Source organism: Diabrotica virgifera, chromosome 10 (assembly GCF_917563875.1).
Source record: "Diabrotica virgifera virgifera chromosome 10, PGI_DIABVI_V3a".
NCBI lineage: Eukaryota > Metazoa > Arthropoda > Insecta > Coleoptera > Chrysomelidae > Diabrotica > Diabrotica virgifera.
In genome coordinates, this window is record NC_065452.1 from 107,022,497 (window position 1) to 107,037,648 (window position 15,152).

The window sequence follows — 15,152 nt, forward strand, 5'->3', positions numbered from 1 at the left end:
AGCAATTCCGATAATTATTGAGTTCTGATGATTCTAGCACGAAAAATAGTAAAGTTGACTTGACATTCGATGACAGTGACCGTAACCCTGACTATGTACAATCTAGAAGTGACTCAAGTAATGAAAATACAGCGATATGTAATTTTTTCCTAAATGTGGCTTGTCACATTATTACCATTCAAGATTAATGTAGTGGCTTATGACGTGGCTTGTTATATTAGTGCATTTGGTTGTAGGATAATAAACAAGGTCCGTCAATAAAAAGGACAAAACCAAACACACCCGTCAAAAATTCCAACAAGTTGATGGAGACAAAGAAATAAACACTGTTTAACACGTATAGGGTTGAAACCACCACGAACTCAGTCAATAATAGAAAATTCCGAATCTACTTATATCTAAAATTTGGGTATTTATTATTAATGGAATAATGTAACATGCCACATTTTTTTTTAAATAAATGCTGTTTTTTCTCGAGTTTCAAGTAATTTTATTAATATTGTTGTCAATTATGATCTCGTAGGGCATGATGCACCGAAATATCTAAACTAAAACAATAAAAGTTGTTACTGGATTTTTTAATATTATTTTTAACATTCAAAGTCAAATATCTCACTTTTACCTTTTTGAGGCTTGTCATTGTTTCACATTAAGCCCTTCAATTTAACATTTTAATGTTAACCAGAATTTTTACGTTGACTGTTTGAGGTTGGTTATTTTTGTTTTTATTTTGTTTTGGTATTTGTGCTAAAATATTTGCATTATAATTATCTTCAGTTTGATCCAAATTAGGAACTATTGCATTTTCCTCTATTAAAAAATTATGCAACATGAAATCCAAAGTTATAGTTTGAACTTTACTAGGAGCTAAATATATGGGTATTAGTAGAACAGTATTCCATATATCGTCCTATTAGAGGTAAAACTCACTAAGTGCCCTTTTTTGAGATTTTCACATTTTCATCAATTTGAACTCAATCGGTACTACCCAGCTCTGGAGAAGTTACCTGGGGCTTTAACCCTTCTAATTTCTGAGATAATTTGTGGTACAATTCACTAATGCGTAATTGTGAATTTCGGTTTCAGGGCAAAACCCATTAAAATGTATTATTGCACTTAGTGGATTTTTCCTTCCAATATGGAGTGCAATATTGTGAATTTCGGTTTCAGGGTAAAACTCATTAAAACTTATTATTGCACTTAGTGAATTTTTCCTTACAATCTGGAATGCCGAATCGGTACTTAGTGATCTTTCAAACAATACATTAGATTAGATAACATAATCTATTTTGCTATTAAGCAGGGGACTTAACAGGTGTGTAGTGTGTTACATTGTATTGTTGAAACTGTACATTATATTTGTCTGCATTATCTGTTTGGCGATTGATTAAAGAGATATGAGATTAAATTTCTTTGTAACCGTGATCGCGTACATAAAGGGTAACATAATCTATTTTGCAATTAAGCAGGCGACTTTTGTGGCTGTCATAAATGCCAAAAGTATTGCATTTATTTTCGAAGAACGAAACTTATTGTTAATTTTTTAAATAATAGACTATTATTTTTGATAGTTCGTTTGTTGTAAGTCAGCGAAATTTTATGGAGTTTATTTCATTAACTTCTTAATATCCAATAATTGTGTTCAACGAAAAACTCATCAAGTGCAAAGTGTAGTTAGTGAGTTTTACCTCTAATAGGATATCAATATCCAATAATTGTGTTCATGGAAAAACTCATTAAGTACAAAAATTGATCTAATATCATATCATAGTTCCTGTGACGAAATATGGCTTAAAATATCTATTTATACTTATTATTTAAACTTGCATTAAAAAAATTTCAATATTCAAGCCAGGTGAATTTAAAAAACAATTTGTACCTTTACCTTTTAATCGATTTTTCTCCACTTTCTGGAAAGTGTAGTTAGTGACTTTTACCTCTAATAGGACGATATTAAGTATCAATAAAAGATTTATAAATAATATCTACAAAAACACAAATAAATTCATCGAGACATATGATCCCATTTTCAGCCGCCATTATGACATTTAGATGTTTTACCAGCAAGTTTTACGTTTTTGCTCTTTGCGCAGAAATTGGTGCAGTTCTTGTACTAGAATCTGTGTCTGACACAAATTCTTGTATCGTTTCTTGTATCTGTGTATGACACTATGCATTTTTTTGACATATTAGAAAGGATACAAGAAAATGCATAGTGTCATACAGCCTTAATAGTTTTGGAAATGGCTGCACGGAAAATTTCTGCAGATGATCGGTCAAACATTGCCACGCTTTCACCTCAGCCACGAGCTATGGCTTCTTCCTACCGATCTTTTGTCCTGTATATGCCTGTACTTTACTTTTACCTACAAGTATTGTATTTTTCTTTCTTTGATTATTCTTAGTAATTCTTTTTGTTTGCTCATTCGCCGAAGTGCCTTAGTGTTAATAAATTTTTGTACCTGAGCTACCTGAGGAAAGAAACCTTTTTTTTTTTGGCTTTTATTTCCTCAGGAAGCTTTATCTCCGTGGCAGTGTTGGCCGTCGCTCTGAAAGGCAGGGTCTTCTAATATTGTTGTCACAAATGGTGACATTGCTCCTGTAGTGATCCTTTCCCAAGTTAAAAAACTCGTTTTTCTAACTTGGCTATAGGTACCGTATTGATGACGACTAATGAGTCAGAAACACCTGTCTACGACGTTTCATTATTTTGACGACGCAAGATCTCACTTGCTATTGTCAAGTCAGGTAGTTCCGCTTCTCGCTGCTACTTGAAGTAAACTGAATTTTTATTTGCGATACGGTCACTTATTAAGTCGATGTTGATGCGCTATCTTCGCAGGCGCGGTTTCTTTCTTGTGTGATTGGCCCTGTATAGGTTGGACGGCAGGAGGGGTGGCACACGTCGATGTCGCTGCCTGATTTATTTTGGTCTTTTTCTTTAGTACCGTTTTCCATGTTGTAGGAAGCCTTTGAGCATCGTCTCTTTGGTTTAGACTGTTAGGATTATTTTCTATTTCTATCGATTCTCTGATTTCACGTTTCTGATTTCACGTTTTCTTTAGATTTCTATGTTAGCTAGCATCGTCGTTTGGTTCAGGTTTATTGTAGGTCCTGTATTTGCGACATGTTGTGCAAGGCATGACGTTGTTTCTCTTCTTTCGATGGCATTTCGTACTTGGCAGATACTATAAACATTACTTAGGTAATTATGATAAACAAATGTTTCTGGCTGCTACCAGAGGCGTACCACAGGGAACAGTGAATTGTTGACCCTTCCCAAATTGTACGGCACTGGCGGAATTGCTATTGTAGCACGATGTTTTGATTCTCCAATACTTATAAATGAAAATAATATCCTCTTCATTCATAACGATAAAGTTATTAGTTTTCGAGATATTTGAAGTTGAAAATGAGACGACTCAGCTATTTTGATTAATGCATTGGGTTACTTCATTTTTAACTTATTTACATAGTATTAGAGAATCTAAATATTGCGCTAAATTAGCAATTCTGCCAGTGGCGTAGAATGTGGGAAGGGTCAGCCATTCACTTTCCCCTGTCATCAAATTACTTAAATAAAATGTGGCTTCTTACTGAGTTACAGGATTTTTGATTTAAAAATTAAAAAATTATTTGTATCCAGTACTTCACAAGTTTGACATATCCTTATCATACTTGCCAGAAAGTGTAGGTACTAAATTATGTTAAATTAACGTTTCTGACTACTATCAGAGGCGTACAACAGGGGAAAATGAATAGTTGATCCTTCCCAATTTCTATGCCACTGGCGAAATTGCTATTTTAGCGCAATATTTCAATTCTCCAATACTTTCTATATCAATAACATACTGTTCATTCGTAACGATAACATCATTAGTTTTCGAGATATTTGAAGTTAAAAATGAAGAGACACAATACATTAATCAAAATAGCTGTGCCGTTTCATTTTCAACTTCAAATATCTCGAAAACTAATGACTTTATCGTTACGAATGAAGAGAATATTATTTACATCTAAGGTATTTGAGAATCGAAATATTGCACTAAAATAGCGATGCCACCATTAGAGTAGAATTTGTGAAGGGTCAACAATTTACTGTTCCCTGCCGTACGCCTCTGGTAGTAGCCAGAAACGTTTATTTATTATAATTAAATAGGGTTTAGAGTACTTACACTATCTGCCAAGTATGAAAACGATATATCATATCTGGGTAAAAATAGGTATTAAATGTTTAAATAAAACTCAGTAACGAGCCACATTGTATATAAGTGACTGGGATTAAATCTTAATATTTTGAGGTCTAAAATCTGCAACTCAGAGATTGGACATTCTTAATGAATCACCCTGTATATATAATATTTGTTATAATAAATTATGGTAAGCAATTTTTAAAATACTTAAATTGTATGTGTTAATTGCAGCCTGGATTAGACAAAGTAGTACAAGAGTGCAGAGGTAGGAATTTATTCTTCACCACTAACCTTACTCAAGCAATATTAGATGCTGACTTGATATTTATATCAGTGAATACACCAACAAAACTGAACGGAAATGGCAAGGTAATGTAATTAATATGACAAGTGGTAATTTTACATTTTATTTACATTTACAAGTTATATGTTTACACCATTTTTTATGTATTATAATTTATAATAGATACCTACTTCCTTCTTTGCTCTTGTACGTTCCATGTACCTATAGTCATTATGCGTTTCCTTTGCATCATTCGTCTTTTTATTCCAGGGAAATAAGCAAAAAAAGACCTTGTTCGGGGCTTTTAATAATCCAGGTATCTCACAACTTTTTTAATGATTGTAATCCCACTACTATTGAAGAAAACCTACCTGTTTCATGCCAGAGTTCGTAGCAGTTTTTAATTTATTAACAATTTAGTGCAAAACGCGATTTTTTCAATTGTTTGGACTCCATTAAAAAGCTAAATAGTTGACATACAATTAAAAAATTTGAAAATGTATAAACATTCTCAATTTTTTTTCAACACGAAAATGCAGCAGCTGCATAATACTATGGTCAAATCTGAGAGTGCAGGAAGAGTCTATACCGGTTTCGGGGGTTGTTTGCCCCTCATCAGTAGTCCCATATCCTCTTCTCTCAGATTCTTCCGTGTTGCAAAGAAATTGAGAATGTTTATACATTTTTAATTCATTTAATCTTTTGTTTGAGTATTAAGGAATCTTTCTTGTTGGAGCTTTTGCCACGCTGAGCAGATGAGTTGTGAATTATTTAAAATTCTCTCATCTTAATTTCCTCGGCATCCTGTATGATTTATACATTTTGAAAATCTCAGGAGGTGAAACCAAAGAAAGTATTCCACCTATTGTCAATCTGGTGGTATGGAGAGGATATTTATTGTCATTTTCTGTGCTACTTCGATTGATAACTTACTTTGTTTTAAAAAATTTGATTTTTTAGAACTTTGAAAAATTTTCAAAATAGCGATTTTTAAAAGTTAAAAAGCCTATTTGTTGCTTCGCAGACTGCAGAATAAGGCAAAATGGTTATTTGTTAATAACTATTATTAAAATTAACCTAGAACTTTGGTATTTCATCCAAAGTTAGGTATTTGGGTACTTAACAAACCCTCAAAATTCATCATAAAATCCATCAATTGGACCGCGTTATGTAATACCGTAATTTGGGGTAACTTGAGACACTTTTTAACTTAAACCTGAAGTTTATTACATACCGAGAAAAAATTAATGTTCAAAAACTATTTGAAAACATTAGTCGCATAGGTAACTATGATATGTTTATAGAATATTTCTGTTTATTTTGTCGTAAGTAGTTTTTGCAATTTTTTTTATGTCTGTCTCAAGTTACACACTAGAATGGGGTAACTTGAGACAGCCGTATAAATTCAACAAGTGACTCAAATTACGCCTTGATAGAGTAACTTGGGACACCGAAAATATAATTATAAAGTGTTATGTTAAATTGAGACATTCAGAATATTTTTTTGGGTGTATAAAAAAGACAGAGAGCTCAAAACTTTTATTTAAAAACAATTAATTACAGCAATTTTAGTTCGGGTACTGAAAAAATACCTCTATTATTTAGGGCTTTAGGCGGTTTAATACCACCTACAATGTCATGCCAGCAATAATACAGTTCATCCTTAGGTTTGGGCCATTTCCAGTTTTCCGTGAAGTCTTTGTCATTGCACTTATTATTGCGCCTTTACTGTCAATATTTTCAATTACCCCAGGATAAAAATTTGAGTCGTAACTAACTATGACAAAGCATCCAACTTGTTTAGTTATTGCCGTTATTGGCTGCAGAGGATGTTTTTCTTGATGAGATTAAATATTATCCTGGTCATTAGTCTCTTCAGTAATATTGTCTTCAATATTGTCAATATGTTTTGCTTGAAATGAATCCCAGTCATCATCTGAACTGTCGTCAAATACAACCTCATTGCAACTGTCTTCGTCACTTTCACTAGACATAATTACTTTACTTGTCTTTTGCCTTTTCGTACTGGATGATGGTTTCTCTTTATTTTTTTCCACTAATTGGTTTCTTTTCTTTTTTTCTGGCTTTGGTTTGTCTTCCAAAATTACTATATCCTCTTCACAGATTCCTCTACCAGCAGGAACATTCAATTTCTTTTTCTTTTGTTTTCTTAAACCATCTGTCTCTTTCCTTCTACATTCTTCTAAATATTATTGAAATGTAGTTACCCAGGCAACGGTATTCTCACTTTCTTTGCCATCCTCTACTGCCTGTTTACTTGGAAGTCTCTTCAAGCCCTCTCCTCGATTTAGTGGAATTAATCCTGCTACTTTAAATCCACTTATTACGTTTTGTGAAAGATTTTTCTCTCCCATTGCCTCCAGACATTTTTTTAATAAACGAGGAAATGTATCTTTTGACACAGTTCCACGATTTTTTGTTTTCCAAGAATCTAAAAATGTGACATCTAACGGCTGAGTAAGTCCAGTGCTATTTGGGGGAAGTAGGATGAAGATTATGTTGTTTTTTTTACATTCCTCTATTATATATGGGGATATATGGCTCGCCAAATTATCCCCAATCAATACTTTTTTCTCTTCTTTATCTTGCTTCGAGAAATAAGGCAAGGCAATTTTTCGAAACCAATCTTCGAATATCTCCAAAGTGAACCACCCACTCTTACTTCTATTATAAACTGTCCTCTTAGGGCCATGTTCGGTCCAGATATTATAAACATTCTCAGCTTTGTATGTTACATATGGAGGGAGAAGTGTCCCGTCTCCGGCAGCGGCAAACATTACAGACGTACTTGACTTAGAAAAATCAATAATCCTTTCAGGATGTCGACACCCTCTTCTAACATCAACTTTTTTACGACCAGGATCGTCTGTCATATTTGTTTCATCATAATTAATGACAGAATGAGAAAGAACTCCCTCCATTGACTGATTTAACACATTAAAGTAAATATTTATGGAGTTATGGTCGACTTTGGCTCGAGATCTCTTTATGTTTTGGCACATTTTATTACTCAAAGTGTTCTGGTGACGCTTCAAGAAAGACATGACAAAATCTCTACATGGCATGTTGTTTTTAAATATATGTTCATTTCTTCCAGAACGGTCGAGGAATGCTTTGACAATGAGTCTAATATCGTATAGTGTGAGAGGAAAGCCCCAATCCCCAGCTGAACATAGACACATTACTAAAGCATTTTGGTCAACTTCATTTAAAACAAATGGTCTACCGACCTTTCCTGTGTTCTTTCCATTTATTGCTCTATTTATAGAACATCGTGGTATTCCAAATTTTTCTTCGGCTTTCCTCAAAGAAATCCCGGACCTAACAGCTTCCACTGCTTTATGAAGTTGCTCCTCCGCGAATTTTCGGTATTTTCTAGATCCCAAAATTCTTTTTTGGGTTCGAACCATACCTGAGCCTGAAACAATAATGAAAAAATGGTAAGTAGATAGGTAAGTAGGTAGGTAGGTAAGTAGGTAGGTTAGAAACTAGTTTTTACAGTATCTAATTTGTGGTGGGGTAACTTAAGACAGTTGTCTCAAGTTGACCAACCAAGGTCAGGCTGAGAATTCATATTTTATAGCAGCCATAAACTTCGCAACGCCGCAATGAAATTTACGGCACACCAATATTAATATTAGAGGTTACGTTTTCTACAACAATTGCTTGTTTTCGGATATTAGTCATAGAATTATTATATAAGTTATGTACTATATGAAATTTGGCAGTTTTAAAGTTGACTTTTATTAAAAAATTATCAACTTACCTTAGATAAGACAAAAGAATTTAATTACTAACGGTCAACAACCACACGTTTGCTACCTTTTGCTATCAAAACAACACTAACAATGTTAACCGGGATGCCAAATCGACGAAAAATAATAGTGTCTCCAAATTGTCTCAAGTAACCCCATCGTCTCAAGTTACCCCAAATTACGGTAACGGATTAACCGCCAAAAGTCCAAAATCGAGATAATAGTGCCATCTTGCAGCTAGGGTGCAAATCTATGTATAAAAATATGTTTTTTGTAAAAAAATTTAAAAAAAGCTGTTTTTAAATGCCTGTATTAAGCGACATTTTTTATTTTCTTAAAAAAAATCCCACACTAGGATTTGTAATATCGAACTAAACGCCAATAATGGTACATAATCCATTGTCATAAACAAAAATCCGCATCTTTGTAAGTGTAATAACGAATCACGCGCCACGAATAGTCGGTTAATTCTTTATTACAAAACATAACATATTTACTAACGTTAAAGATATCGAATTAAAAGACATCCTTTGTAAGGTAACATCAGATTAAGCACCAAATATGTCTCTTAATCCGGTATTCGGATCTTAACTCATGCATATCTTAAAAAATCATTAACGAATTAAGCGACATTTGATCGAATAACTTTTAAAATATAAATTATTTTTAAAAAATTTTAAACACATGTAAAATTCTATTTACATTTGCATTAATATATTAAATATGAAACATGTCAGTACTATATTTTAGAAATAGTACCAAAAACAAATTTAAAATCTTTAAACCGATTTATCTCAAAACTACATTTTGGCGCTTAATCCGCTATTACATAACGCGGTCCAATTAGTTTAAAAGTTATTCTACTTGTTTATCCCAGAGACTTTCTTTTGCAATAACATTAGTTAGAAAATAATGAAGATATGGTAATTCTACGCATATCAAATGAAAGTTTAAGAGTTAAACTATCAATACGTATCAAAAATGGCCGAAAAATACATTTTGAAAACCAAAAACCGTTTTGCAAACTGGATTACTGGGATTTTTAATGTATAACAATTAGAATAATGTATAAGTTATTATTCGTAGATGAAATATTTTTCCATGTTTAAAAAGCTGACAATATTACACGAATTTAAACGTACATAGTTATTCTAGAATGATTATGTAGGTAAAAGGTAGGGATGAGATTAAAATGGCATTGTCCATGAATAAAAATCAGGCTGAAATGAAAATTACTTGGACCATGTTAAGGGGAAACTGAAAATTCAAGCTTTTAAAAATGTGAATGAACTTCAAAATACTATAAGTTTGTTTATATCTCGAGGTTCTAGTCAGGGTCGCCGCTACCATGTATGCAAAGTGAGCATCGCACACAGGCGTCCAACAATAGGGGCGGCCAAAAGCAGGCCACTGATGATAATACTTTTTTTTAAACGAAAATAAATTCAAATAATTAAATAGTAATGATTCAGATAATTCTAATTCTAAACTTTAATATTCCAAGCAATAATTATTATTATTATTATTAGCTGATAATACTAAAATGCGTTTCATTTATCATTTATAATTCTTTTTTTTAAGAATCTAAATATTTTTCTATTATATTAGATTATAGCCCAGATACAACGCACGTAGAACAAATAACAATTATTGTAATAAGATGTGTTTCAACTTCAACACCAGTTCGGATATTTGAATATTTCTTGGGCTCTTTTCATGCTTCTGACGTAACTGGACAAGGTCTCTTTGAATTTATAGAGAATAAACTTGAAGAATTAAATATAAATAGGAATAATTTGCCAAGGATAATTAGGATAATGGAGCCAATATGCACGGTAGACACAGTGTATTGCAGAAAAAAATCTTGGAAATTCAAATTCATGTGTTCTGTTGTGGTGTGGTGAGATATTTTAAGTAAAATAAACGCGATTAGAAAAATCCTTCCACGTCCAAAATTTGACATAAAATCTTCACTTGATTCACTTGATAATTTAAAAAAATATATTTTATACCGAAACGTTTTGAAGATCATTTCAAAATTTTGTAACCGAATCCAGAGAGATATCTACAAAAGCTGACATTACAGAAGATTTCCCTAGCTCATCTATCGAACGAATTAGAATAAGAGAAGTGCATTTTGAGTATGAATGAACTGATGAACCTATATTATCTCTGGAATTCTCATTTGAAATAAATTTTTATTTTAAGATTTTGGATGCTGCCATAACAGCAATTGGAGAACGGTTACAATTACTTTAACAGCACATAGACATTGTTAGTGAAATACGAGTATATGGCATAACCAAATTTAAAAAACTGTGTCTGTATAAAGCCCTTACAGACATAAACAGCTCAGAGACTGACATTAGTGCAATCGATTTATATGAAGAAATTCAACCATATTTTACCACGGAAAAAGTCCTGGTGATATTCTTGAATACATTTACGAAAATAATCTTATATCAACATTTCAACGTTTTCAAAACTTAAAACTATTAAAAATTATTTTCAATCCTCAATGAAGCAAGATATACTTTCTGCTTTAACAATCTTATCTACCGAACGTGAATAGAAGTGTGTGCGACATTGGGTAATAAAAACAAAGACATTGGATATTAAAGACAAAGACATTGTAATTATAATCAAACATTAATTTAATTAATTTGTTAGTGTTAGTATTGGTAGTGTTATCAGTGGATAACTTCTCCTCTCATGTATTTGCAATACTCGCATTTACTAATAGCTTTTAATAGCAGATTGTAAATTTGCAAATTTAATAAAAATAAAAAAAAGACGTTGTCAAAATGTTTCCCGAAACGAAAACCCGAAAAGTTCGTTTTTAGTTTTTTATGTTATAGGTACTCATTATGACGCAATTTAATTAAATGGAAGTTTAAATTAGGATACACATATAATGGGCGTTTAATCATTGATATTAATCTAACTGTTCAAGTATTTATCTATTTACAAATTATTACTGTTATGCATCTTCTGCACATTTCTTTAAATACTAGTATATACAATGTACATATTTCTAAAGTGTTGGAAGGGGGTGGCAAATATTAAGTTGCACACGGGCAGCCTTGGTTCTAGTTGATAGATTTTGATAATTTTTTTAATTCGTATATACTTTTTGCGTACATTACAAATATGCAATGTTTTAATAATATTATTAATTAACAAATGTAATTTGTTTAAACATTTGAAAAAATGGGTTTTCCCAAAAAATTCCAATTTTTCATTCAAGTCTAATTAATCGTCTACTGTGTGATAAAACTTTAAAATGAAACTAATTATTTTTATTCTAAGTCTTTATCGTTAAAATGAAACTAATTACTTTTCTTTAATTATTGTAAACAAATTAGTGGAAATAAAAACATAATTCCCACTTTTTATCTAATCGTCCCAGAATAACTATCTATTCCTTTCAAATTTGTGGAAAAAATATCAGCTTTGCGAATATGTAAAAATATTTTTTCTACAGACAATTTTTAAAAAGGATTCTAAATGTTTATAAACGAAAAATTTCAATGATTTTGCATTAGGATTTTCGATTATAATATAATATGTATATAAGTACTATTTTTTTTATCTTTTTTTAATATATATATTCCTAGTAAGTATATAGGGTGTCTAGAAACTCTACCGACAAACGAAGACAGGAGATTCCTCAGATAATTTTATGACAATTTAACCCAATTCACCTAGTCCAAAAATGCTTCCTAAGAGAGCTAGAGCTCTTTGAAGTTGGCGCCATGTAATTAGTTTTTCTTAAATACCTCCAGAACGCTTCTATTTAGAAAAACAAAAATTGGTATACTTATTTATTTTCCTGAAATAAATCGATTCCATTCATTGCGAATTTCTAGTACCGGTCATAGGCGTACGTTTTGGGTAGGACAACGGTTATTTTATCGCATAACTTTTTTGTCTTCAACTTTAAAGCATTTTTGATACTGGATTATTAAATTGTGAGGTATTTTAGTACTAAAAGGTACTCTTACTTTAAGTCGATAGGATACACTGTTTTCTAGAAAAATCGATTTGAAAGTTTTTAGTTTTGGGAATTTGAAAAAAAAAAGTTAAAAAGAATTAAAAAAAAACGATGTATTTTACCAACTTAAAGCAAGAGTAACTTTTAGTACTCAAATATCTCATAATTGAATAATCCAGTGTCAAAAATACTTAAAAATTAAAGACAATAAAGGTATGCTATAAAATAACTATTGACCTACCCAAAACGGACGCCTATGACCGGTACTAGAAATTCGCCATTAATGAAATCGATTAATCTCTGGAATATAAATAAATGTACCAGTTTTCATCTTTCTAAATAGTTTTTTTTTAATCTTTTTTTTTTTAAATTCAAGGAACGAAAAATTTTCAAATCGATTTTTCTAGAAAACGGTGTATCCTATCGACTTAAACTAAGAGTACCTTTTAGTACTAGAATAACTCACTGTTAAATAATTCAGAGTCAAAAATGCTTAAAAATTAAAGACAAAAAAGTTAGGCGATAAAATAACCGTGGCCCTACCCAAAACGGGCGCCTATGACCTGTACTAGAAATTCGCAATGGATGGAATCGATTCATTTCTGGAAAATAAATATGTATACCAATTTTCGTTTTTCTAAATAGAAGCGTTCTGGAGGTATTTAAGAAAAACTAATTACATGACGCCATCTTCAAAGAGCTCTAGCTCCCTTAGGAAGCATTTTCGGACTAGGTGAATTGGGTTAAATTATCTTAAAATTATCTGAGGAATCTCCTGTCTTCATTTGTCGGTAGAGTTTCTGGACACCCTGTATATGTCTTTTACTTTCATTGGAGTCGAGCACCCGAAAACTTGTCCTATCTTCATTATTTTCTGTCTTAGGTTTTATTGCAAAAAAGGTCTCTGAGATAAACAAATAGAATAACTTTTCAACTAATTGATCGATCGGACTCAAATTTTGAGGGTTTATTAAGTACCAAAATACCCATTCTAGGTTAATTTTAATAATAGTTATTAACAAAAAACGATTTTGCATTATTTTACAATTTAAGAAGCAAAAAATTGACTTTTTAACTTTCAAAAATTGCCATTTTGAAGCTTTTTTAATGTTCTAAAAAATCAAATTGTTTACTTTTTTTTGCCAACTATCTAGCTTTTCAATGGGATGCAAGAAATCGACAAAATCGCGTTTTTTGCTCTAAATTGTTGATAATTAAAAAACGGCTCCCTTGGCAGGAAACAGGTAGGTTTTCTTTCTATAGGTCCAAAGCCGGATTTAAGGCAGTGGGGGCCCCTGGGCAGAGTTGGTGTGGGGCCCTACCTCCTACCTTTAAAAAATTGTTGATCTACTTTTATAAATATATTTTTAAGTAATAAATAAAAGCAGGCCCCTGGCTATAAATGGGCAGACTGGGCATTTGCCCAGGGCGCCAAATTTTTGGGGGCGGAAAATAAAAGAGATAATAAAAATAAATTAGAGAAACAAATTACCCACTAAAAAATATCTGAAGGCTAGAAAAAAATCTGTCACTTAAAATGCTTTGTACAAAGTAGGGTCTTAAAAATATAATTTTAAGTTGTAATCTTTGCTGGAAGTGTGAATTATGTAGAAATATATTATGTCTACAGTTTTGTGTATGAAAGGCGTATTTTCTTTCTATTTACTTTACTTCATAAAATATAAGTAACATAGATTATTATTTGCTTTTATATTATAGTAATAAAGGGGGCGCCAGTAGACCATTTGCCCAGGGCGCCAGTCACCTAAGCCCGGGGCCTGAATAAAAGAGCTGCATCTTGTTACAGTAAAATATTAATAAACATAGTAACATGTATGGTTAAAATCCGGGTACTTTTCGAGATTTTTTAATTGAATATTCCTTGATTATGTCGGACATAACTAGTTGCTTTAAGACATCGTGTTCAATGCTCATTATAGAGAGATGATTCAAAGGCTCTTTGCCCATCGTAGACCGAAGTCGATTTTTAATTAACTTAAGTTTTGAGAATGATCTCTCTCCACTGCAGTTATTTAGCATCAGAAGTAAATATAAACGAAGTGTCACCTCAACGTTTGGAAGTTCTTTTCTTATATTGAATGAGCCGATTTCCTCTTTAAATAATGAAATTAAAAATTCTACAAATTGTACCAGTTCGACACCTAGTTTTTCATCTAAATCATTACTGTAAATGTCGGTAACTTCAGTGAGTGAGCTTCTTCTGAGTTCCACTGTATACATTCTTTAAGTGATCTAAGTGCCGCTCCTGAATTAAGGCTAATATTTGGATCTTGGAGAATACGACTTGTGCTTTTTGCCCTCTCTAAGATTTCATTTCAAAATATTGCAAAAATATTCCAGTAAACACATTCGATTATACAAACCATATGCATCGCTACGAGTTTTAAATTGTTGCTCATCGTCTTCTGAAATTTTGGATCATGCTCCTTTAATCTGATTATAACCTTTAACTAGCGCTTTTAAGGCATCACTTCTAGATGACAATCTAGTAGTATTTACTCTTTTAGTAACAATAATATTTCTGCCACGGTCGGCGTTGCTCTCGCTTAAATATCCAACTTTTAAAGATTCGTTTAACAAGGTATACGTATCTGTATATGTATATATGTATACGTATATGTATCTATATGTAGAGGAAGTGAAAAATACATATTTGTAGTTCATATATGTAGTTCTACTAAGAAATCGAATAATGATATGGCAGCAGGACAACACTCAGCTGCAGCTTTTGCAACTCAATTTAGAGAGTGGGCGACACACGGAATCCACAACGCCAAGTTCTCTAATTTTAGCCTGAACACCATTGTATTTTCCACTCATAACTGACGCGTTATCGTAGGACTGTCCCCTGCAGTTTTTCAAATCGATATCATGTTCTTACAAGA

General features: G+C 32.1%; 1 protein-coding gene across 2 annotated transcripts in view; it reads left to right on the forward strand.

Annotated features, from left to right (window-relative positions):
• Positions 1–15,152, forward strand: part of LOC114334291 (UDP-glucose 6-dehydrogenase) — a 97,600-nt gene that overhangs the window by 24,733 nt on the left and 57,715 nt on the right. For both annotated transcript variants that reach the window (XM_028284328.2, XM_028284329.2), the window contains one exon: positions 4,425–4,562. In XM_028284328.2, the coding sequence (XP_028140129.1) occupies positions 4,425–4,562 (138 nt within the window). The remainder of the gene's footprint in view (positions 1–4,424; positions 4,563–15,152) is intronic.